Below are 26,184 nucleotides of genomic sequence, written 5' to 3'. Positions count from 1 at the left end.
AAAAAATCGTTGTATTTGTTTTTGTTAGATTTTGTTAGAAAATTTCAACTTTGATTTAGGAACGACTAATGTTAAGGCTTAACTACATTGGCTCAAAAAGTGAAAAAGTACAAAAGTGAAAATTTTCAAACGCATTTTTGTATAGTTTTTCGGCGTGAAAAATTAAAACAAATAATGCAGAAAGCTTATTTTTTGGTCTAATAAACAATTTGTATACTCTTTTTCACAAAACAATTGCGCTAGCCAGAAAAAAAATATTTTCACTTTTGTACTTTTTCAAAAAGTGGTGTATGTAGTTAAGCCTTTAACTACAACGGCCACTTTTTGCAAAAAGTCAAAAAGTGAAAATTTTCAAACTCATTTTGTGACAGATTTTCCGATAGCCGTAGAAAGAAATAAAAAATTTTTACTTTTGTAAATTTCCCACTTTTTCACTTTTTTGGTCATTGTAGTTATGGCTTTACGACAAACATTCCAAAAAAATTAATTAAAGAACAATAATTTAACGTAATTACCACGTAACGTAAAATTTGTCATGATTGGTCTAAAACATTCTTCTGTTTCCGCCTTCAAAATTTTCATCCATGCGCATGGCGGTCAAAAAAATGTTATTAATCTGTCAAAATCAGCTGTATTTTGAAATTACACAAAAATTTATTACGTTGACCCAAATATAGCTATATCAAAGAAATAAGAAAAACTCATTTTTTTTATTATTTAATTTACTAATAAAAAGTGTTATAATAATCCTCGATGATGAAACACTCAAATACCAGTTAATATCAATCCTTAAAATCAATTACAAAATCAATTGGTATCATATATTTTTTTATTTATTTAAATCAATCTTTAAATTCTAAGTAGCAAACGAAATTTAGTTAGATACAAAAAAATGTTCCGCCGTTTTTTCGCAACATTCGTCGATCAACAGATCACAGCTGCATCCTCGCCCGATTTTATCTTTAACACACCAAAAATCGCACAAACCTTCAATTCTCCCGGTTTGGAGAGTCTATCATGGTTATACTCGCATACGCCTTGTTTTCCCCTCCGAGGTGATCAAATCTCTATTATCCACGAACCTAGCAAATTCTATGATACTCTGATTCAGAAATCAGCTGAAGCCAAGGACAGAATTGTCCTTGCCAGTTTATATCTTGGAACTGGCAATCTTGAAGCCAATTTTGTCCAAACAATTAAAACAAATTTGCAAAAAAATGACTCGTTAAGAGTTAATGTCCTTTTGGACTTTACACGTGGAACGCGTGGCGAAGTCAATTCGAAAACAATGCTCATGCCTCTGCTAACCGAATTCAATCGAAATGTATCGTTGTCAATGTATCATACGCCGGATTTGCGAGGAATGACAAAAAGGTTCGCTCCACCTCGGTGGAACGAGCTTCTTGGCTTGCAACATATGAAAATCTACCTATTTGACAATTCGGTTATGATTAGTGGAGCTAATTTGTCGAATGATTATTTTACAAATCGACAAGATCGATATATTTTAATTGAAGATAAGAATTTGGCTGATTTCTATGCCAAGTTGATATCGAAAGTTCAAGAATTTAGTTTATTAGTTCGGGAAGATGCAGAAGTTGAATTGCATAAAAATTGGTCAGTTTTGCCTTATGAAGGTGACAAGGAAACATTTATGAATACAGCGAAACAAAGAGTTGCGGATTTCTTTCAGGATACGTTTAGTAAACAAAAAACGATTTTGGAGGAATCATCGGGTGAGTTTTAAGTAAATTGGTTCTATTATTATAACATATTTTTCTTTTATTTTTTAGTTATCGACGTGTCTTAATCAGTTTTGTGTGAATTTGAACAAAAGCATGACGTAACTTACTTATTTACTTTTCTTATTTAGAATATAAAGTCGCATAATCTTGACTGTCGATTTAGTGAAAGATGACTAATCAAATTAGAGTAGAATTGTGATGGAATTTGTAGTTCAATGGACTTTTTATTAACACATTTTTTGAAATTCAAAATTGAAACTTAAGTTTTGGTAAACAATTCAAGACAATTAATTCAGATGAAATTGGTGGAAAAAGATTTGGTCATTATCATTTTAGCGTATTGCTTTGTACAATCTTTAATCTCTTTTACAGTTTCACATCGTGACCATTGAGTTGGACTTAATTCCAATATTGGCTTGATTTCCCCTAAAAAAAAAAACATGGCATTTTCACTATCCAATTGTATTTATTACAGCTCTTCACAAAGAAGATTCCTCCTTCACAGTTCAAATCCATGAGGATTTTTTCTGTTTCTGTAAGAGGGTTCTATTATCTATAGAGTTTTGTTTCGTTGCACAATATCTAAACCAATTTTCGCCACATCTGGAGTTCCACAAGGTAGTCACCTTGGACCTCTTCTTTTTGTTCTTACAGTAAATGATGTGACCGCTATCTTAAAAGACTCTTCCCTTTTAATGTTTGCAGATGATATGAAAATTTTCAAGGAAATTTCAACTCCATCTGACTCTAATCTTCTCCAAAACGACCTTAATCGCTTTTTCAATTGGTGCAAACATAATTTTTTAGATTTGAACATCTGTAAATGCCTTAAAGTTACATACTCCCGTAGACGTACATTAAATTCCTCACGAATTTACTACTTTTTAAATGAACCCATCCAAATAGCAGAATCCATGTGTGATCTGGGCGTCTTATGTGATAGAATGTTAAATTTTAACTCTCACATTGATCAGATAATTAACAAAGCCAACCGGTCCCTTGGTTTTATTAAACGTTGGTCTAAGGAGTTCAATAATCCATATGTTACAAAATCCCTTTACATAACATTCGTAAGACCCACTCTTGAATATGCTTCCCAAGTTTGGTCACCTTTTTACGAATATCATTCACATAGAATTGAAAACGTTCAAAGAAGATTTATTCGTTTCGCTTTACTTGCCCTTCCGTGGGAAGATAGATTCAACTTACCCCCATTGCATGACCGTCTGAATCTAATTGAATTGCAACCCTTAGCCCAGCGTCGCCAAATAGCCGACATACTCTTTGCCCATCAATTGCTCTCCTACTCCTACGTGAAATCAACCTAAACACAAATCCCCCAAGTCTCCGCTTTCCACCCTTATTTTACCTTTCCCGTCATCGAACCAATTATGGCCACTTTGAACCTATGTCCAGAATGCTAAGACAATCGAACGAAGCAATGCCCTCCTTTGACTTCCATATAAGTAAATCGTCACTTAGAAAAAATCTCCGGAATATCCTGCTGCACTAATCATTCCCATCTTTTGCCCCCGATATGAACACCTCCATCCAAACCCCCTTATTTTTTAAGCTTGGTGTTTAATGTTTAAGTTTTTGGTTTTTTTTTTTTCGTTTTTGTTGTTTCCCATAAAACAACATTAAGGTGGGCCTTAGGGCCCGGTCTTAATACAATAAAAACAACACAAACTAAGAACCAAAAAAAAATGTTCAATTAGTCTAAGGTAGTTTAAGTTAGTTTTTAATTAGTTTTAAGTCACAGCTTGTACTAAGCTTAAATAAATAAATAAATCTTTTGATGATAGTTGGGATTGCGTGCCTTAGTAAGACTTTAATATTTTGCAACTGACTGGTTGCCTTATCAAAACGGCAGTCTATATTGACCTATATTCGCTTATCATGAAAACTAACAATGTAGATTACTTTGCCTTGCCTTGTCAATCTTCAACATCAAAAATTTCAGTTTTTTTTATGGTTTGGAAAACAGCCACGGATCTAAATATTTCTCAACATTTTTAATGGTTTTCCGTCTATACAAAGCTCAACGCTTTACTTAACTTATCGCTGGCTGAATATTATAGGGTTTTTTTGCCTGAAGGAGTTTCCATAAAACATTCAACGCTATAGTTTTGTGTTTAAAGCGGAACCTAGGTAGATGAAGTCCTTCACTATCTCGAAATTTTGGCTGTCAATTGTGACGTTTTTTCCAATACGTTGGTTTTGTCCTCATTGATCTTTAAACCCATTTTTGTAACTTTTACTTCTATGCATACAAAAGTGCCTCTGATATTATGCGATGTATTTCCGATTATGTCAATATCGTCTTGCAAACGCAAGCAGCTAGACGGACTTTAGAAATATGGTGCTTTTGGCGTTGAAATTAGAGTTCTTTATTATTATTTCAATGATGTTAAAGAAGTTTTATGACTTGTCTAAAACCTTTTTTTGACATCAATGGTATCGGTGATTCCTTTTTGGTCCCTGACATTGCAGCGTGCATTCTTCATCGTCATCCACACTGGCGGTAAAGCTTGGAATGGATGCCAAAACTAGACATAATGTAGTTCTATACAGCTCGTTTCTTAAGATACTGTCATACAAGGCCCTGAAATCGATAAATAAGATCTAATGTGAATATTTGGTAGATGGTAGACTTTCCTGGACTAAATCCACACTGAATAAGGACCTATCAAACTCATGACGAAAGTCTTCACACATTCACATATTTCAATAAAAAGGTTCTTATAGGCGATGTAAATGAGACTAATGGAAGACTGAGGTTAAGAAAGGTTCTTAAGGATCGGGCATAGAATGCTGAGGTTCCACTCTGCAGGCTTGCTTTCTCCACATAATATTCGGCAACTAAGTTATCGCCTAATTGTTCTGCAGAAAGATCGTGAGCCCCAGGAGCCTTTTTAGACTTAAGTTTGGAAATGACTACCTTCACTTCATTCAGGTCGGATGCACGAAATTGTTGGCCTTCGTCGTCTGAATTTCTACAAAATCATTGCTTGTGACTCTTTTGCGAGTTTAATTTAAAAAAAAATTAACATAATTTGGAAAAAAAATTATTAAAAATCAACAGTTATACCTACAATAACGTGTTATACCTTTTTGTAAAGCTAAAAACCTAGTCTTTTACAAAAAATTTAAGTTAAGCCATTTTAACCGTTGATTTTTAATAATTTTTTTTCGAAATTAAGTATTAAGCGGGGCACTCCCCGCTAAACGACGGGGAATAAACATCCCCCCCTCCCATACGTTTTTTTCTTTTCTCGACCCAACCTACCTACCATTATCATAATTCTTAGGTAAACTATATTAGGACACTAGTTTTGACGAATTATCTATCTTTTTAATCTCCAAATCTTAAATCCCGCATTTTACTCTACCACCAGTTGAAAGTCAAATCAAATCTAGAAAAGAGCACAATTGGAATACCTGGCATTCTTGAATTAAATAATTTGTATAAGGTGCTATCAGTTGCTTTTCTATTTTGCATGATGATATTTTATCTTCTTTATTCTTGGTTGTACCATTGAATAATTATATATAGAAGTGACACCGGAAAAAACGTCCGCTATGTTTGAGGGGTGGAGCCACAATCGTTTGAGGAGTGGAGCCACAATCGTTTTAGGATTGTGTATTTGATGGCCGAAAAATCCCTTATAAGGACTTTTGGTTACTTAGTAACCACATCTATAATATTATTTATATTTGGTGTATTTGTGTTAGTTTTGTTTTGTGCTAGTAGTGTGTTTGTTTATTTTTGTTTCTGTAATATTGAAATTGAATTTATTTAAAATTTTTGTATTATTTTGAATTGAATTTTTATTTTTGAATGTTTGATTCTTATTATTTGAAAGGATTTTGTTTTTTGTTTTTATTAACGACTAGAAGATTTTCTTCAGTTATAGAAGTGTTTATTTAATTTTGATTAGGGTGCTTTTTGTAATAACATCTAGGCCAAAGTAGTAGTAGTAGTTCACATTATTTGAATGTTTTCCACATGCACTGTGGCATATACTTACTATTTTTCTTAAACCGCATAATGCAAGAGTAGATTAGGATCAAGTTCATACAATATGGTTATATGTATTTCACATTATTTTAAAGTATTTTAATACAATACGAAACAACCTCGTTTATTTGCTTAAACTGATTTATGTTTGCGAACAAGAACTTTGTTCAAATTTGCAACTGTAAATGAAAATTTAAAGTTTTTATAAAATGTTAAATTTTGAAAAACAAAATCTTTTCGCCGCATTTTTGGATACTTTTCTTTTTTTTTAATTTATTATATTTTTTTTTATCTTAAATTTAAACGATATTTATTAATAAAATGTTCAAATAAACTCAAAAGGTAAAAAGGCCTATTTTGACCGCAAATGCAAGACAATGTGGTTTTTGGATAGTTCCAATGATTTTTCTATTTCACCATTTGAAATAAAATATTTGGTTCTAAGATCCTAAAACTAGAAGAACGTAGCTTTTACATGCTTTTTATTTTGTCATGATAATATACATATATAGTCAAGCTATGCATTCGTACAGAAAAAAAAGTTGAGATAACAATCAGATATTGGATTATTATAGCCCTGTTCCTCTGGAGGTGGTAGTCTTCTAGTAGTAGATTTTTTGTTTAATCTAGTACTATCATCTACCTACTCATGCTCTTCTTCTCGAGTGGATACGATTTGTATTGAATTCGTTGAAAGTGCGTTCCATTGAAAATCGTTAGTAAACTACTAGTAGTACTTTGCCACCTCCCAAAGGAACAGGGCTTATAATAGAAAATGCAAAAAAGTGGGTCACGGAATTTTCGTTTGTCTGTCTGTCAGTCTGTCTGTCTACAGCTAAACGGATCTACCGATTAAAATCAAACTTGGTATGAAGCATTTTTTGGAGACTCTCCAGAGGGGATCTTAGAACTAATTTTTTTTTACCAAAAATAACGATACCTGTCATATACCAATTTCGGAAATGTTTAATTTTCTCGAAAACGGTACCAGTGATTTTGGTTAAAAAAAATATATAATAGTTTTTGGGCAAACATGGAAATTTTTAAAAATTATTGTTATTATCAACGAATTTTTTATACAACAGCATTTATATGTGCCCATGATTATGAAAGTGGACTAAGTCACTTTTTGCATTGTTTGAAGATAAACTTACATAATAATTTTCTTATAACGATTTAATTATATATGTTTTATGAAAGCGCTAGAGGAGCAATAAAGAAGTTTATTTACTACAATTTCGCTTTCAAATAAACTTTAAATAATAATTATTTTTAGGCTAGATTTGATGCCATTTTTAGGAGTGACTTAGTCCACTTTCATAATTAAGGGCACATATAGTCATGAATTAAAGTTATCAGGTGTAGGTTAGCCTTATAGTAATTAAATGTTTAAGAGTGGTCGAATTTTCGGTATTCGGCCGAATCATTATTCGCAGCATCTCTAGATGGTACCGTTAAAAAATTTAAATTTTCCCTCCTTGGAATTAAAAATAAACAAAAAGTTTAAGCCAAATCGACTTACGTTGAGTTTATCTTAACGCTTTTCTTTTTTTTTAAGGGCCATTTGCTGAAATGAACCTTAAATAATTTTTTTTCAACATAAACTTTCATGCTCTACTTTTTCTTCGGTGTAGACTGTCACATAAGGATTTATGTTGTAATTAAATGCTTAAGATTCGATTCAGCAAAAAAAGGAACTAATTGTTACGCATTTCATAATATTGCCAAAAAAATATAATATAAAAAAATAGCAATCTCTGTGGGGATACGAACTCAGAGAGCAAAATTAAAGAGCAATCACCTTGTCACCTACGCTAATAGGACTATTGAAATAAGGGTAACTTTCATGCCCTATAAGCTATAACGTGCCTAGGATATACAACAATAATATTTAATTTTGTTCAAATTATCGTCGTTAATAAAAAATTTCTTGTTTTTAGTTTCGAGTTACTATGGATACATTTATAATGTCAACTAACTTTTCAATATTTTTGTTTGATATTAGTGTGATTTTGTATGTATGAGTAAAATTTCCTTATTTTATTTTTTCATTTATAGGATGTCGATGTGTCGATACGATTTATTTTTGTTTGATATTTGTTTTATATTTTATGTGTGAGTAAAATTTCCTTATTTTTTTTCTGTTATAGGATGTCGACGTGTCGATACAATTTATTTTTATTTGATATTTGTTTTGTTACGTTTGTATTAGTGAAATTTCCTTTTTTAAAAACAAATTTTTGGAAAAATAATTTTCTAAGACAAGCCCCATTCTCTGTGGGGATTTTTTAGTACATCTAATTGCCGAAAAAAATAAAATTCTGTGGCGCTAGAAACTATCGGTGTCACTTCTATATATAATTATTCAATGGTTGTACATGATGTTCATTTATAATGCCTGCTGAAAACTAAACCACAATATATCTGCCCTTCAGTCACAAACTTACCTTCTAAATTATACAGTAATTGCGTTCCTTAAAAAAAAAAACCCTTGTGTCTTGGGTCCGTGTACGATTTTTCTCAGGACAACTTTGTTTTTATCCTTTCTCCGTTTTAATGTAGCATCGGATATTGTTTATATTTCGTAGAGGCTGTTCTTACCAACTATTTCGTTAGAAAAGTTTCCTCTCCCACTTTATCATTTAATCAATCCCAAGTGCTTCCTTGAAAGGCTCCGTAGGCTCAAGTACAAATATTAGTTGAAGGTTTCAGGGGAAAAACGGCACATGTCCACTTTTTGTCAAAAATAAACTAATGATGAGGTCTTGTAGTATTTACTGCACTGTCTGATGGCATCCTTACTTTTAGAAAACAAATTTAAGCCTTCCTACGAAAATAAATTACTGACGTGCCCTTAGTAATTAGTTGTATGAAGAACAAAATTTTAAAATGCGTTTTCCTCGAAAAGAGTTGGAATGGATTTGTGCTGTTTTTCCCCTTGACCCTTCAATTGATAGAAGTTTGAGTAGAGATATATTCAACTTTTTAAATAGAACTTTGATGTTATTCGAGATTCCTCGTGTTTGTCATATCATAACCTATATATTTTTTTACTTCTTTAAATTTTTTAAAAGTTATATCAGCAAAATAACTACAATTTCAATTACAGACGCGGACACATGGATCTTCCCACTAATCGAAATGGGCCAAATTGGTATTCATCACGATAGTATTGTAACGAAACAACTGTTTTCTTCCTCCGTTAGTGGATCCCGACTGAAGTTAGCTACAGGATATTTTAATTTAACTCAAGAATACATGGACACAATCACAAAAAACTGTTTAGCACAATGTAGTATCTTAATGGCACATCCAAATGTAAAGTTATGAAAAAAACAAACAAAAATTCTCTTCTAATTATTCAAATTAATTTTCTAGGCGAATGGTTTCCAGGGTGCTAATGGCCCTGCTGGTAGTATCCCAGCCGCATACACTCTAATAGCTAAACATTTTTATGAGAGCTTAGTGCGAGAACAACAAGACCATCGAGTGAATTTCTTTGAATTCGAAAAGGACGGATGGAGCTATCATGCTAAAGGCTTATGGTAAATAAATCAATTAAAAAAAATAATCATACAAAATTAATTTAATTCTTTATTAAAGGTATTATCTTCCAAATGCAACTTATCCTAGTCTAACACTAATTGGTTCTTCCAACTTTGGAGAACGATCAGTAAATCGTGATCTAGAAAGCCAAGTATGCCTGGTTACCTCTAATAAATCCCTTCAGAGTCGACTTCAAGAAGAGGCTGATAGATTATACAGTTTAGGATCAACAGCAGAAAATGAAATCACCACCCGACCGGTACCGAGATGGGTGCAGGCTGTCGTTAAGATATTTAGAAATTTCTTTTAGGCAACATTTCTGATGTCAAATTTTAAAGCTTACGTCACAACCCACGTATGGACTTTTAAACTTCTAGTTGTTTTTTTTTTTTAGTTTATTATGTTTTTTACCATTTCCAAACCTGTTTGTAAATTAATTCCCAGTCACAATTTCCAGTTAATTTGTACATTAAACATAGTCTTTTGACAAAAAACAAGAAAAACATTTCAAATTTGTTTGAATTTTAATTTAATAAGAGCTGCAGATTAGACACTCTACGCTGCTGACGAACCTAAAATAATACTTGAACAACATTATAGGACGTCAATGTTTCTTGAGATAATTGAATAAATATCCGGAAAATCCTATTCAGATTTCCTATAACATCGAAAATAAGTCAAGTTATTTTTTATAGGCACTATAGAGAAATTGAAATTTGTATACAAAAGCATTTAAGTAACTGTAATATAAAAATTTTAGAAAATTTTCAACAAACATTTTATTGGATTTTTAAAAAATATTTCAAAATTTGTTTTTGAAAAACCAATTTTTTGAAAACGTGTTTTTGAAATGTTTCGAAATTTTGTTTCAAGTGTAAATTAATTATTTCTTCAAAATGGCATACCAATTTATTTTGAAAAATATTTGAAAATTTTTATATGTATGTATGTACATAAAAAAATTTAAACAAAAAACGGCTCAAACGATTTTCAATTTTTTTTTCTAAAAATTCCTTTTCATACAAAGAAATCAGTTGGTCCTACTTCGTTTTGTGATCAAACCTTTAAAAACGGTGTTTAATCAATTATTATAAAAACAGATTTTATGTATTTTTTTTAACATTATCAGAAATATGCTTTAATAAAATCAAGTTATTACTTTTCCTAATTTTTTTTTTTTATAAAAACTTTTAAGATAAGAGCTACTTTTATTATAAGAGCAAGTTAGTGCGACCCCAGTCGTGCATTTTATTTTTATGCCACAGGTGTTTAAAAATTTGTTGAAATTTAAAATACACTGAACGAAAAAACCAAATATTTTCTAAACTGGTTGCAATAGAAATTTTTTCTATTTGATTTTAGAACAATCATAAGTGTAGCTATCAGCCATTTAAGGCTTATCCATTCTTTACCGGACACCCTATATAAATAAAAAATAATCGTATTGACAATTCAAAAATAGAATTAGAAAGCTCTAACAACATAGTTATAAAGTGCAAATTTCAAAGACATTCAAAACTTCTGTGTTCTTCTCAGCAGTCAAAGATACTGAAAAATTCAAATATCAAAACAAAACTCTACTGTGGCATCCCTACAACCTCTGCAACATGTTTTAAACGAACTCCAATCAACCACCAAACAAAAACATTCAAACAATATCAACTTGAAATTTTATCTTCGACTCCAACACAAACACAACATCGCACCATGATCAGTTTTCTTCGAGTTTCTATCGTGAGTGGGTGCAAAGCGAATATCGAAGCATTTTCCTCGCACACAAAACCGATCGTAGCGTGTTGTAGCCGTAATGTCTCGCATTGTGCTACCAATGAATATAGCGCATTTGTTTTTATAAAAAAAAGAAAAAAAAAAATATGTCGTCACGGTGCTAAAAAAAGAGTAACCACATCACAACAATAGAATTTTAAGTCTTAAGCTGCATTACCGCACTATCGTTGTTATCGAACAATCTGTCAAATGACAATCGATCCTACATGATAGAGGATCTTATTTCTCGCAAATTGTCATTCTTCGCAAATCATCATTATCGCAGATGAAAGGATTAATAAAAACCCTGTCAAAGTGCAACATCGTTTCGAGGTGATTCATAGTACCCAACAAGCAGATCCGGCCTGCGGGAGTTCTTTGCAAGATCGCAAGATCACCATTCTCCTCCTCCTTCTTCTTTTTCTGACAGATGGGCTCGATTCTGTGAATGGGACTTCTCGCGTGGAGGAGCTGGTCTTGGGTGATGCGATCATGATGATGATAGCATCTCGTCGTTTCGGGGGAGAGATGTCATCTTGTTAATTACCAACATTCGATAGTGCTTCTCTTGGCAAAGTTTATTAAGTCGCAGTGTTAACGATCACAGATATTCTTTGTCTCTTGTTTTTTATTGTTTTTGTTGTTGTTTATAAGTTGACCCATGGGATTGGGATTTGCTCTGCTGGGAGGTTGTCTCTGTCCTTTGGTGGCATATTTTATTGATTGCAACTTGTGCGTGAGTTTTTATTAATTTAATGAGCATTCTTATTGCAAAAAGTTAGTCTCAAGCCCTTTCTAAGATCGACATAGAAAAAGGGGTAGTGTTGAAGATCACTCTCGATCACTGCTTGATCACTTGTGAGTTCCATATCGCGTGTGGAGTGAAGATTAATGAGAAATTTATGGAAAATTACAAGTTTCACACAATTATGATGATAGTGAAATTGTTAACGGTTTTTTAAAGTTTTTTTTTTATTAAGAAGATATTAAACAAAAAAATTAGATAGGAAACAAAAAAGGAATACCAGTGTTTTTTTTTCATTTCAAGGAATCTTCGGAAGATTTGTATTTTTTTTTTTTTTTAATTCGAATGTTGTTCGAAAAGTCTTAAAAAATGACTCAAGGAATCCATCATTTGCCATTGATGATCTTTCGCCGATCATTTCTTCTTCATTTATTTGGTTTGGATCGTAACCCAATTACAAGTACCACCCGAAGAAGACGAAAGAAGCATCATCATCTTCTTCATGGTGATCTTCCGTTTTCCGCCATTGGATTATTGTTAATTTTGATAGCATTTGGTTCTTTGGAAACAATTTCAGCGGCCGTTCGTGATGGTAGAACTGCATTGATGCTGAGTTCTAGGAATTATTCGTCGGATGTTGAGCGTGGTACATCATCATCATCATCATCAGGTGCATCGGCAGCATCATCAATGTCCGGAGTGAAAATTAGTTCAGGTGAGTTTTGATCTTCTTTCTTCCTTCTTCTTTATTGTCTTCTAATTGCACAAATTTTGGGAATGAACATCTTCTTTCATGGGAATGAGATGATGGAACTAAAAATAAAAACCTGTCCAAGTGGATCGTGTTGTGAGGAGCAGGTAGTGGAGATTGAGGATCAGAGAACCTTTTGTATGGTTTTTCTTCTTCTTTTATTTTTGTTTTGTTTTTGGGAAGTGAACGGCAACCCTTGTTTTTGTCTTCTCTTCTTTATTGCGAAATTAAAAACAAAACCAAAAAAATAAGAAGACAAAAAAAAATATGTTGAAAAAGATCAGATTAGAATCTATACCTACTTAAAAAAAATTAAATGGGAAACTGGTTTGAAGCCACTATTTTTTTTTTTTTTTTGGAGATTTTTATCTTGTGCCTGGCATATTAAGCAAACATTTTTATGTATAGACGGGTTGAGTGTTTCGTTGTGCCAGAAAATTAAAAAAAAAAAATAATCATACAACGTGTTCCTATAGAAGAAGATATCTATTTTTGTTTTTTTTTTTGTTGTTATCTTTTTTCGTTTATTTAATTCGGTAGCTGAGACATCTTTTTGCTAAAGATTTGCCAAAAAAAAAAAACTAAAGTCTTCATATTTTTTGTTGATTTGATTTAACCGTTTTTGATTGACAAATTAAAACAGATTCTTAGTTTCGGAGAATTAAATGTTTTTAAATTGCAAATACAGATTTGGGGTTTTAGATCTTGAATACAAGACCGAGGAAGCTTGAATTTATTTCAAACATGTATTTTCCATCTTATATAGAAGTTTTATTTATGAGCTTAAGTACCTAGTAGTTTGGTACCTACTATAGTACTGGTCAACGGAATGTCCCTTAACATCTACGTTTTACCAAGTTTCATCCAAAAATAAGCTGTGCCCCTGTTCCAGCGATCATTGGGGTGATACAAATTTTTTAATTACTATAAAATATATGTATATTTTATCAAATAAAAATTTAAGGAATTTTGTGCAAAATCATAATATCTTTGTTCATAAATTCTGAATTAGAACGAAATTCTTCTTAATACCTATTTATGCAATAAAGTAGTTTTTAAAATAGTACCTATAACAAACTGGTCGGCAAAAAAAAACAAAAAAAAGTCGGGAGCAAGAACTCTGTAAGGTGAGTTCAATTAACTTGAGTGTGCTGAATTCAAAACCGTTAACAGATTTATTCCATCACGTCTAGTTTTTGAGCTCTGCTCATCACTATTTTCGCAATAAAGTCCCAAAAATTAATGTTGAATGAAATGTTTTTTGACATATATATTTTTCTGTAATATTTTGCTGGAATTTGCTTCAAATATGTTTAAGATAACCACCAAGATTTTGAAATATCATAAATTTCTATAAAAAATATCTTTTAGAAAAAAAAAATAGCTTTAAAAAAAAATAAACATATTTAAGACTGCTTATGGCTTTTGAAGATTGCTTAAGTAGTTTTGCAAAAAAAAATAATTAACGGTGATGAAATTCAACGCCAAAAGTACCAACAAAATCCGTTTTTGACCTGTTAATATTAAAATATTTCGACAACGTGACGTTCCAGTGAAATTTTGACTTCAGATTCGGAATCAGCACACAAAAATCCTTTAGAAAAATATGGTTTGGTGTAAGCTCTATTTTCGTTGCCGACCAGTGTAATCAGAGTTAACACCTCAAAAATTTGATCCAAGTGTCATAGTTTTTAATTTTTGTCGGTATTTTTAAGATGAACATTCACATTAAATTAAGATGAAATTCACATTAAATTTAACTGAGTTTAAGTGGAATCACCTTATTTTAAGCGGATATCACCTTATTTTAAGGTGGTGAAATTTAATGTGCTCATCATATTATTTTAAGGTGCCCTTTTTTCTCCGTGTAGTTGTTGAATAGAATAATTGTGTTTTCTCATAGTTTCAAAGACAAAATTATGTGTTACGTTATATTAAAAAATTAAAATCCCAAAGATTTTTGACCGAATAACTAGAAGCTCCAAACCATTTGACAATTGTTCACTATTTTATTTAATTCTTCTAAATTTCGCTCCCAACAGAGTTCGTTACTAATGGACAAAAAGTCTAGAACACCAACAAAATGTTGTAAACAAATGGTTGTGAAATTCATCACCATCCACCACATGATAAAAAACTACAACAGCGGTGTTGTTGCAATTTGGTGAGGAAACACACAGAGAATTCGAAATAGAAAACTGAATCTAATTGTATTATTTTTTAAAGAATCTACTTCCGATATATCACGATATTTGTGAATTAATTTGGAATATGGTATACCTAGTTTTCAAGATCTTTTCTTGTTTTATTTTTTTTTTATCGGGTACTGAGGCTGACATCCGATTAACAAGTCTTCACATTCAATCTATTTATCTATTTATTCTGAAAATCAGAAACCAAGTCGGTATAATAGTCCAGTGCATTTATAATTTGACCCAGCAGTTTATACCACCCCCAAATTTTTCTTTGCTCATTCGATAGTGCAAGTGCATTGGCTGAATATAATTAAACGTAGGCAATTAAATTTCGCGTCTTTTATGTTATGAACATTTTTTCGATATTCTGAATATTAAAAAAGTTACAAGCCAAAAAAAGTAAAAAACCCATTTCGAAAAAAATATTTTTTTAATTTAAAAATGCGTTCTTATGCTAGGTCCACACTAGGTTGAACAACACGTCAGAAAAAGCAGAGAAATATTAATTTCTTCATCATTTCAAATAGATAAAATGTTATTAAATGCGATTTAAGATTTTTAACAAATTCTAAAATTATTATCTTCTAGGTTCTTAATTAATTTATTGCCTTGAAGGCTTGAATCATTAATTGATGGATGCCCTTCTTTCTCTCTCATAAATTATATACTCTCTAACGTCTATTTCAAATAAATTTATAATCTTCTTCTTATTAACCTAGGTCAATGTAGGGCATAAAATTTGATTAAAAACTCAATATTCTCATGCTCTAAATAGAGTTAATTGGTGTAAATGATAACAAAAAAAAAAGAGGAACATTCAATATTTGTATTATTATCTTGAACTGTCACACTTATAAACTAAACATCATTCACAACTCTCAAACTACCAATTACAACTATTAACCACTTTATCAGCTATAAAGTCAACATTATTTGACATATATTTCCTCAAGAGTCAAGACTTCCACTTGAGGCGAAGAAAATAACATTTTCCATCCGCATAATATGGAACGGAACATTCAATAAGTCACTAAAAAAAAACTGATAAGACGTCATGTCTCATTTCTTTCCTCTCTCTAAAAACATGACAGTTGAAAACAACGCCAATCGCCCAAGTCATCTAGTTCTGTCAATTAGCTAATTGGTTTGACAATAGCGAGGGTTCATGTAATCAATTTTTGTTGCGCGTTTCTCCCTTTTCTATTATTTAATAAGCTTAGGCGCATAGAGGCATGTTCTCTGTTCTTTCTTTTTCCACATTCACATTCATCAACAAAACAATTCTTTATAAAACCATGATTCGAATAGAGCGCTGGATTTATTATTCAACGAAGTAATGCCATAAGTCAAAATGCTATCTGTCATTTCATTGTAAGTGGCACACAATAGATCCAGAGAGAGAGGGAAGAGAGACTGGTACACCAACGCCACTTCTCGATATACTAGGTCAGTAGATCGTTGATCGAACCAAACAACAATAACAACGAAATCGACTTTTCCCCAACTTGTATCATTCTTGATCTCATCTCTAGCTCTTGAGCTCTCTAGCAGGCCATAAAGATGAAGTATTTCATTTTTCAAAACAACAAATAACAAGAAAAGAAAACCTTTTCAATAACTGACAATAGCTAGGGGGCGCGCGGAACAGTGGATGGAGAAAAGAAACAGCCACATTTTGATCGGTGATCTTCTACATTTAAGATCACTTGAGAGTTAAGATCAACTCTTAACAACATTGAGTAGGCGTGCAGCAACTTATGTATGCATAAAGGAATGGAATGTTTCTTTAGCACCCAAGCGCAAGCACCCTGATGCGAACCATAATCGTATTTATTGAATCAAAATCAAAGAAACTGTAAACCTTCTAAACTGATGTCATTCTCTGATTACAAGTTGATTTTTTTAACGCCTACTTAAGTATGCACTGCTCGTCGTTGTTGACGTTCGAAATTTTATTAGAATTTTCGAACATAAAATTATACGGAACTTTATTATATTCGAATGTTAAGATGGTGGGCACCTGTACAGCATAAGGGCTCTGTAATTTATTGATCAAATGCATTTATGCTTGAAAATGGGAAAGCAAATCAAGAATTTTTTTTTAATCGACTGTCAAAAAATCGAAATGGAATCAGAATGGCCCTTATGTGTTTAATATCCGGTAAAAATGACTTCAATAAACAAACAGAACTTTTATTTGGAGGGATATTTTTTGGTTTATGACTTTGCGCGTAAAAGATTTTTCATTTTGAAAATTATTTGCATGTTGATCTTGGATAAATAATTATTTGGCTGGTGGCCAAAATGTATGTTCGATATGGTGGTGGCAGACTCTAAAGTTGAATTATATTGACCGTGATGGTGCGTTTTGTTTTTTTTTTTTTTTCTTTTTTGGCGTGAGATGATTTTCTCATTTACTGACAGCTGTATCTCTTGAAAGTGCGGAAATAGACAGTATGTCTTCTTTCGAATTAGCATGAACTACCAACTAAAAAAAAAAATCAGAAATTATATTTTGTATCATGTTTGTCAACAAATTAAAAGCAGCAGTGCGATTTATTCAGGCTTTTATATATTAAACGAGAGAAAAAATACATAATAATAAACTAACAGGCTATAAATTTTTCTGATTTATTGCAACAAAAAATATCTATTTATTATTTATGTTGGCAAATCTTTCATGGAACGAAAATAATTTTTAAATACTTTTAGCAATAGCTAGTCCATAAAAATATATTTTTTTTTTTTAAGTTGACTAATTTATTAATTTACACAATTAGAAAGTTAATAAATTAGGAAAAATAATAATTAAATAGAACTTAAAATTTAGATTGACTCCCTATTTATAACTCTTATATTTTTTGTTAGTAAATTAAAATACACAATTAAGCCACATCTGTCTTACCCCCGCGTAGCCCCAAACTAAAGTTCTATGGAATATCTACGAGTTCTTGAGTTCTATTTATCGGATCACCAAGATTACGATCTTCAGGCTTAGGTAACGTAAAATAACAGATCATTAATTCCAAATATGTTTTATGAATTAAAGCGTATCAATTTCTAAAGGTGAATTTGAATTCTTATAGGGTGAATTTGGTTTGCAATCGAATGGAAGAAATTTTTCAAAACGGTGAATTTGCTATGCAACAGGGTTAATTTACTTTGTTAATGATGAACTGAATGTTAAAAGCCTGTGTAAAACAGTTTTTGTTGCGAAAGAGTGACTTACAAAAAAATAAATAAGGGATTGATCATTTTAAATGAAATACTAAAATAGGTAGTGTTCAACTAATAGCAAAACTGGCTAGGAAGGAGCCAAGCACTCTTGGCTAGGGTTGCCAGGCGTCCGGGTTTTCCCGGACATGTACTCTTTTTTGGCTGTGTGGGTCACGTCCGGGATAGTTTCTATCAATTGTCCGGGATTGTACTCTTTTCTAGCCTTTAAGTATCTCACTACTTGTATGCTACTCTTAATTCATTTAGTCTTAATTTTTCAATCGTCAGTTAGACTATCATAAGAATAAATGTCAATATTCCTAGGAATAAGCTTTGAGGTTTATCTGACTATAGAAAAATTGGCCCTTATTATTCAAAAAACGAATCGAGTTCATTAAAAGCGAGGCGTTTTTATTTTGGTTTATTATCTGCTCAATTCTGTTTTGTATTCTGTTCCAATATAATAAAAACTCAAAAATATAGAATATGGCAAAATTTTAAACGATTAAGGCAAATCTAAAGCCACTTAAGTAAGTTGCTAAGTCAAAAAGACCATTTCTTTACTTAGTAACTTACTAAAAATTTTATTTGCATTTAACTAAACCGTTTAAAATTTTGCGCAATTGGTTTTCAATGGAATTTTAAAATTTTTTTAACTGGAATTGCAATGCAACTTTTGTAGTATTATAGCTCAAATGTTTATTATAATACTATACCGAGAAGGCCAAACTTTGTCTCAGGGTTTTTTATTTATTTTTTTTTTGTGAAAAAATAAGAAAAAAATGCTACGGGAACAAGGGTTAAAAATGTGATTTTTGGTTAAATTTTAATAGGATTGTTCGGTTATTTTTTTTTTATAAAATTATGCATTTTTTTTTTGTCCTAGTTTTGTACTCTTTTTTTTGTCCTTATTTGTCCGGGAAGGTCCGGGATTTTGAATCTCGATTACTAGTTTCGTCAAAATATATCTGGCAACCCTACTCTTGGCTAAATCGAGTTTGAGAAAGCAATGAAACATGGCATAAAGATTTCGAAAATAGACAAGAGCGCACAAAACATAGGTTATGTATGTCTCTGCAACTCTGTAAAATTAAATTTTTTGGAGTATTTACAGAGCTCTTAAATTAATTTTTTTTCATTGATGGCTCCTTAGATTTTAATCAATTTTAATAAAAATTGGCCTTTTAAAGAGAAAATCGTATGAAAATAGTATATGAAGTATGATTCTGTTTGCAACTCAAGTCACATTTTAAGTTAGTTTTAAGATTGTATAGAAACGTGTTTTTCCGCAATTTGCTTAGTTTTCAATTTTAAAATTAAAAAAATACTTGAAAAATTGCCACTGTTTCCATTTTTTTTTTAATTAACAAAAACAGTTCTAAGAATGTAAATTTTATGGTAAATTTACATTTAGATTTAACGTTATTCGAAAAGTTGAACTGGCAACAGAATAAAGTATAAGGAATTACACTGAACCAAAAAGGTACATAAAAATAATGAATTTGTACATTAAATTAATGTAAAAATTCATGGCAAATGAGCCAATGTAAAAATTCATTAAATTTAAGAATCTTTTTAAAAACAAATTCATAAGGGAATGAATATTTCTTAAAAATTAAGAATAAGTTCTTAAATTTTAAGAATTCTGTTCATAAACGAATTCGAAAAGTTTTGAACATGTTTAAGAAAAGTCTCTTGAATTTTAAGAAAAATTCATACAATTTAAGAATTATTTCTTAAATCTTTTTTTTTTCTTCTATAATTTAAGAACAAAGTTTAAGAAAAGTTTCTTACATTTTATGATTATTTCTTAAATTTTATGATTTTTTTTCATAAATTTCGTAAAAAATTGAATGAAATCTTGCTTAAATTTTATGAAAAAATCATAAAAACTATGAACTTTAAGAAAAAATACATTTTAAGAAAAAATACATTCATTTTAAGAAAAAATACTTAAAAACACAAAATTTATGCACTCCTTACCAATGTTATTTTAAAAATAGATTTTTCTCAATTTTAGAAGGGAAAAAAGTCAATTTAACTCAAAATACAACTGAATGGAAAATAATAGTGAATTTCATTCATAAAAGTATGTCCAGATTCTAAAATTCAGCAAAATATTCTTTCAAATTGGAGCAAGAAGTTCATGAATTTATTCATAAACCTTCGTATTTGTTCTTAAAAAAAATTCATAAAAAATTTTTCCTAGGAAAATTTGTATGAAAACTGATTCTTAAATTTTATGAATTTTTCTTAAATCTAAACTTTTTTTTTAAGAATTTGTGCTTAAATTTAATGATTTTTTCTTAGAAATTTATGAATTTTGGTTTATGAACACGATCATAGATTTTAAGAATAATAATTTTTTCAGTGTATGAAAATTGAATTCCAAAACAAGTCAGCTTACCAAGAATCAAATTTAAAGATATAAGAAGTGGATCGGTAAATTTATTGATCTACCTACATTCTTCATTTAATAAAATCCAACTTCTTCTGTTTAAGGATAATGATTTATGTAATTACCAAATATCAGCGCATTTAAATTCCCAATTTTACTTCAATTTTTTTATAAAGTCCTAAATCAAAATACATTTCGGCGCCACTATTAAAATTAAATGCAAACACCTACACACAACACACCAACTGCAATAATTTATTTTTGGTCTTAAAAAACAAACTCAATGTTTCAGTAGGTAATAAAACATTTTGTATACAAAATCTTGAACACGGTGCCTGTTTATCTTTTTACGTGACCCTAAATTAATTCCATAAACTCAAGCCCACATGTTATTTGATATTATTTTATGACAAACATTCGACGGCCATGTGTCAAAGCAATGTTTGACGAAGTTACCGCACAATGCAAACAGGATATTCCCATGATGATGATGTTGCCACTACTGTGAGTTGTTCCTCTCTTTTAATAAATACTCGTTGAACAACAACATCCAGTGCGTAACATAACACTTAATAAAAAAAAATTGTTCAAAGTGGAGCAGTCTTATAGGTTCTTCATACTTCCTTCCACGACCTCAAAAAATACTATATATTATGTACTTAGGTCTTGAGGAGTATTATATTTTTGTTGTCTCAAGATACTTATCTAATGGGATACTTCCCTTTTGGTTAAGAGACTCTTTAAAGTCAGGTATAGTCACAGTATTTTATATTTTTATTTTGACATGGTTTCTTCAAGGGCAAGTAATGGATTACTAAAAAAAGACTTAAAAAAGTCTACAATATTAATGAGGTCCAAAATTTATATGAGCTGTTAGAGCAATTATATACGACCAAGACGTACACTTAAAGAAAAAAAGGAAGATAAGGGGACTCATGTGTTGAAAGAAAGAAGTGGCCCTTTTTATGGAACGATGAAAGACACGAGAAAGAACAGAGATAGGTACCTCCCATAGGGATCCAACAAGACTATAAGCAAAAAGGGACCCAAATTACACTTGAACCTTTGATAAAACTGGTTTATGATCCTGTTTCAAGATTTGTTTTGTTTTTCTTCTTTTTATATGGAGCTGATCTAATGCCGCAGATCATCTTACAAAGACTTTACTATACAACTGATTTATTACAACCTTCCCCACTAGATACCGATACTTTAATTAGGATGCGCCATACGGAACGCATATATGGAAATTTTTCACCTTGGAAGGGTGAAATGTTTATCAAAGTAATAAACATAAAAAAGGGGGATAAATTGTAAATAAAAATAAAAGTTGGTATAGTTTTTGTACACAAAAAACTGTGCATAGGTCCCATAAATTGGTAAGGTAAATACAACAATTCTCATATCTTTCTAGGCAAAAATGTATGAACTGTTTGCTGACGATGTTGGGATTCAGGCTATGCAGGTAGCTGGAGATGAAAACTCGGGTTGGGTTATTTCATTAGATGATGGGTAAAGATTTTGAAATCCAACAACTTGCACCTTGCAATGCATGAGGGCAAGTGTTAATTTGTTTCTATTCGGTCTTTGTTTTTCTTCAAAAAAAGGTTCAAAGTGTAAATGATGTGGGTTTTTTTTAATATATATTACCTACTGTTCTTTGAATTGCCGCATATTTATTTTTGTACAATAGTGATAGGATCTTTAACCCTTTGAGGACCTTATTGTAGCCTGTTTTGCTATAGATATCTATGACAAATTACAAAATAATGTAATGTAAACCATGGGATCGTTCTTTTGATTTCTGGCTTTCTCATAAACGACCTAACCGATTTCAATGAAAAAAAATTCCAATATTTTCAAAACTATTTCAAGTCATTTTGGAAAAACATAATTCCCGCAGAGATTCCGGAGAAAAAAATTATTTATTTTTCGAAAATGACCTAACATTTTTTTTTAAATCGCACTTTTTATAACAAACACGATTTTTACATTAATTTCAATAACTTTAATCAAGTTAGGCACTTAATTTAATTTTGGGGACTTAACTAGCACTTAATTAGCATTTAAAGTTGCACAAGCAAAACTTAAATCTTAAACCAAAGAAGTTAATAAAACAATGCAGAATGCAGTTTATTGATTGGAAATTGTGAGTTTCTTTATTTAGAAGTTTTTGTAATTGAGTTTTAGATTTTTAAAATTATAAAGTTCAGTTTTCGAAATCATCCTGATTAGGGAAAACAAAAAAAAAAATCAAACTTCACCTTTTCATCTATATTAAGACACGCAGTCCCATTGCTGTACTCTTTTGGGACAAGTACAAAGTCCATTATAAATTTGCCATGTCTTCTTTTTGGGAAAATTTTGCAACTTTTAGAGTTCAAGAAGTTTTAGACCTACAGAATTGTGAATACGCTCAAATTACACCAAATTTTATCTTCTGGTTTTTAAATGTATTCTTTAAAATTTAAAAGCAAAAACTGAAAAAAAAGTCCGAAATTTTTGCTACTTTAAACGTGCCACGTACAAGTCTTTCGAAACTTGAAAATTGTTTTTATACAACTGGAAGTTAGATATTTTTTGAAATTACACTGGTCAACAAAATTAAACTTTTTTTTTGCCAAAAAACCAAAATATACTCTTCTGAACTCGAATTTGAAGTCAAAAATATAACCATTATAAAAAAACGTTTTTTTTTTTTGCATTTTGAAAAGGTAATATTTCAAAAACGGAGGCCAGTAAATTTTGTCTGCCTTCAAGCTCAGAAACCCTAAAAGCTTCAGAAAAAATATTTTGAACCAGTGTTACACCTTGTTATCTTTCCACAAATTCTTTAATGTCTTCAAATAAAACTTTATATTTTCCCTAAATCCAAGAATTCATATTTTGATTTTACTTTTCCTTATTATTTTCCCTGCTAGCTATAAAAATAGCAAGAAGGTCAGTATGTTTCATTGTTTAACATTTTATACGCCATAAAACGACATCTTGAGTCTCGCTGTCCAACTCTTGAATCATTCATAAATGATGCACCAACCAAATAATCTGTCTAGACATCTTAAAAAACAAAAAATTAATTCAAAAATTCCTCAATTCTTTTTCATCAAATTTTGTGTGTTGTTGATTGCCCATCTGGCTATGAATTTGAACACCTTGAAGCTTTTCACTTTCTTTTTAACTTTCTTCAATCAACATGCTGAATAATTTAACAACACGACTGTTTATCTCTTTTTTGGCGTCTGATTGCTCACTGTTTCCGGTCAAAACAATGTTGTCTGTTTGATTTTATTATACGACAATGTCCCAATCATATTGGGCGTCTACCAAAATGTCTTTAAAAATTGTCATCACTTAAAAGGGCCTTGACCCTTTTGATAAAATAAAGTCTTAGAAATAAAATTACAATTTTCCAAACACCTCCTACATGTTCATTTTATGGATTATTGTAAATCTTTTAAGACCTCAAGCCACTATTATAAGTAACTTAATACCCACTTTGTCAAATTCTTTACTAATCCGATTAATGGTGGAATTAAAAAGACTACCTAGCCAAGAGATACAAGTTAGAAAATCTCCATTAGAAATATTTTCCATTTCGTCTAATCCGGTAGTAATATAATTTTTCAAATCTTATACAAAACAACAAAGTCATTAAGCTCATTAAAACAAATTATAAAAAAAAACTGCACCTAGCTTTGGCAGGCAGTAGTCATTCAGACAGAAACTTTGATGTCGTCTATAAAAATATTGTGATCTTGAATTTGCATAAAATGTTAACCACAAAACGTCAAGCCCATTTCTTTGTTTTTTTTTTTTTCATAGAAATGAATAAGTTGTTACTTACTTTTTCTATAGTAATATTGTTTTCATTTTAATTGTGTTTAATTTTAATGAGAAACTCACATGGAATACGAAAGTTATTTCTCTAAAAATACACGACATTTTAAAGGAGAGCACTATCATGAACATATGAACAATATGCTTGGTCAGATTAGGGCATATCTTTTGGGCACAAAATTTTATGAATTTTTTTTTTTTAATTTCTCGGAAGTAAATGCTTCACTGCATAACACTGACCCCACAGGCAAATGTTGGACACCAAAAACAACAACAATAAAAAAAATATATGTAAAACAATGAAATAAAGCATAAGATACAGTCGGAAACTCTGAGTCATTTGATTGAATCAAATTTCTTCCAAAGTTTTACTAAAAAATCATTCAAACTTATTTGAAATTTTAATAAATGACACGAACAAAAATGTAATCTCTCAATTTTATTATGTTTAGTTTATGTTTCCTTCGATTTACACCTTTTTTAGATTAAAAGCCTACGTCAAAAATGCTGATCTCTTGAAATTCTGTCTTGCCACTTGTTTGGTTTTTGCCAGTTGCGGCTTGCCACTTACCACGATCCACTTACCACTTCAACTTGCTACTTGCCTTATCCCGCTTGCTTCTTAGCTTTAGCCACTTAATACTTGTAACTTGAAATGGTAACGGAGTTACGAATAACAGAGTTACGCGCGACAGAGTTACGGCCGTCAAAGTTACGCGAAACCGAAGTTACGAAAAACTAGAGTTACGAATTCTAAAGTTATGTTAAGCTATGACATGTGATTTTTGGGTTGGCAACAATTGCGAGGAACGATATGGAATTATGGAAATACAAACAAGAGATTAACATTTTTCTCATTGGTCAGAACTAAATGAGTTAAGCGAAAATGGGTGTTATTTAATCTTGTAAAATTTTGATTGAATAGGTATAGATATACAAAGTGGGTATTACAAAATACGCTATGAATAATTATATTAATTAATAGAAAAAAAATACGTAGGTGTAATATTAGTTGGACAAATAAGAAGTTAATTTCAATTATGTCCCCCAAACTTACATAAGTATACTTATGTTTTTTTTTTCTATTTCAACGTTTTTGCGATCTTCTCACAAAAACAAAACCATATTATATATGTATATCTATACCTATCCAATCAAAATTTTACAAGATTAAATAACACCCATTTTCGCTTAACTCATTTAGTTCTGACCAATGAGAAAAATGTTAATCTCTTGTTTGTATTTCCATAATTCCATATCGTTCCTCGCAATTGTTGCCAACCCAAAAATCACATGTCATAGCTTAACATAACTTTAGAATTCGTAACTCCAGTTTTTCGTAACTTCGGTTTCGCGTAACTTTGACGCTCGTAACTCTGTCGCCCATAACTCTGGTATTCGTAACTTCGTCGGTTTCCCTTGTAACTTAGCACCTTTTCATTTTCCACTTACCAAAGAAGATTACTAACCACCTACGATTTGTCATTGACCACTTTTAACTTATCACTTGCTGTATGAATCTTGCATTTTACCATTTACCACTTTTGTCCATTGGCCCTTGCCACCTACTACCTTCCGAAATCTGTTTTTAAACAATTGTGGCAGTAGTGCAGGTCAGGCAAGTAAAAAAAGCGTTTCGTTATTTACTTCCGTTATTTCGATTATTTTCTTCTAGGGACCTCAATCAAGGGTCACGTAGTGTTAAAGGGAAAAAGAAACTCCAAACAGTGATCATGATAAAAAAAAAGATGTGAAACATGGGAAATGGAGGTTCAGAGTTTATTTTGCAAAAAAATACTTAAACGACAGGCAAGTCACGTCTTTATGACAGTGAATTTGAGATGTTGTCAGTATGTGGTGGTATTAGTGGGCCGCCAAGAGCTTGATCCTCTATTTTTTAGTGTTGCACATATATGCACAAATCAGCATGGATTTTCGTTGAATAATTCAATGCTTTTGATGG

At 31.1% G+C, this 26,184-nt stretch overlaps 2 protein-coding genes across 3 annotated transcripts in view; both read left to right on the top strand.

Annotated features, from left to right (window-relative positions):
- Positions 1 to 673: 673 nt before the first annotated feature.
- LOC129916713 (CDP-diacylglycerol--glycerol-3-phosphate 3-phosphatidyltransferase, mitochondrial) lies at positions 674 to 9,667 on the top strand. 2 transcript variants are annotated; one of them, XM_055996822.1, is made up of 5 exons: positions 674 to 814; positions 879 to 1,736; positions 8,876 to 9,084; positions 9,145 to 9,311; positions 9,370 to 9,667. In XM_055996822.1, the coding sequence occupies exons 2-5, from the start codon at positions 893 to 895 to the stop codon at positions 9,620 to 9,622; spliced, it is 1,473 nt and encodes a 490-aa protein (XP_055852797.1). In that variant the 5' UTR covers positions 674 to 814; positions 879 to 892; the 3' UTR covers positions 9,623 to 9,667. The 2 variants fall into 2 exon arrangements, with proteins under 2 accessions (XP_055852797.1, XP_055852795.1); XM_055996820.1 differs by lacking the exon at positions 674 to 814 and having other exon boundaries at positions 828 to 1,736.
- A 1,395-nt stretch (positions 9,668 to 11,062) lies between these two features.
- LOC129916718 (uncharacterized) overlaps positions 11,063 to 26,184 on the top strand; it is a 103,755-nt gene continuing 88,633 nt past the window's right edge. The window contains exon 1 of the mRNA XM_055996827.1: positions 11,063 to 12,539. Within this exon, the coding sequence (XP_055852802.1) occupies positions 12,194 to 12,539 (346 nt within the window). The 5' untranslated portion in view covers positions 11,063 to 12,193. The remainder of the gene's footprint in view (positions 12,540 to 26,184) is intronic.

This window comes from Episyrphus balteatus, chromosome 3 (assembly GCF_945859705.1).
Source record: "Episyrphus balteatus chromosome 3, idEpiBalt1.1, whole genome shotgun sequence".
NCBI lineage: Eukaryota > Metazoa > Arthropoda > Insecta > Diptera > Syrphidae > Episyrphus > Episyrphus balteatus.
Note: the sequence above shows the minus strand (reverse complement) of the source record. Positions and strands in the feature narration are given on the sequence as shown.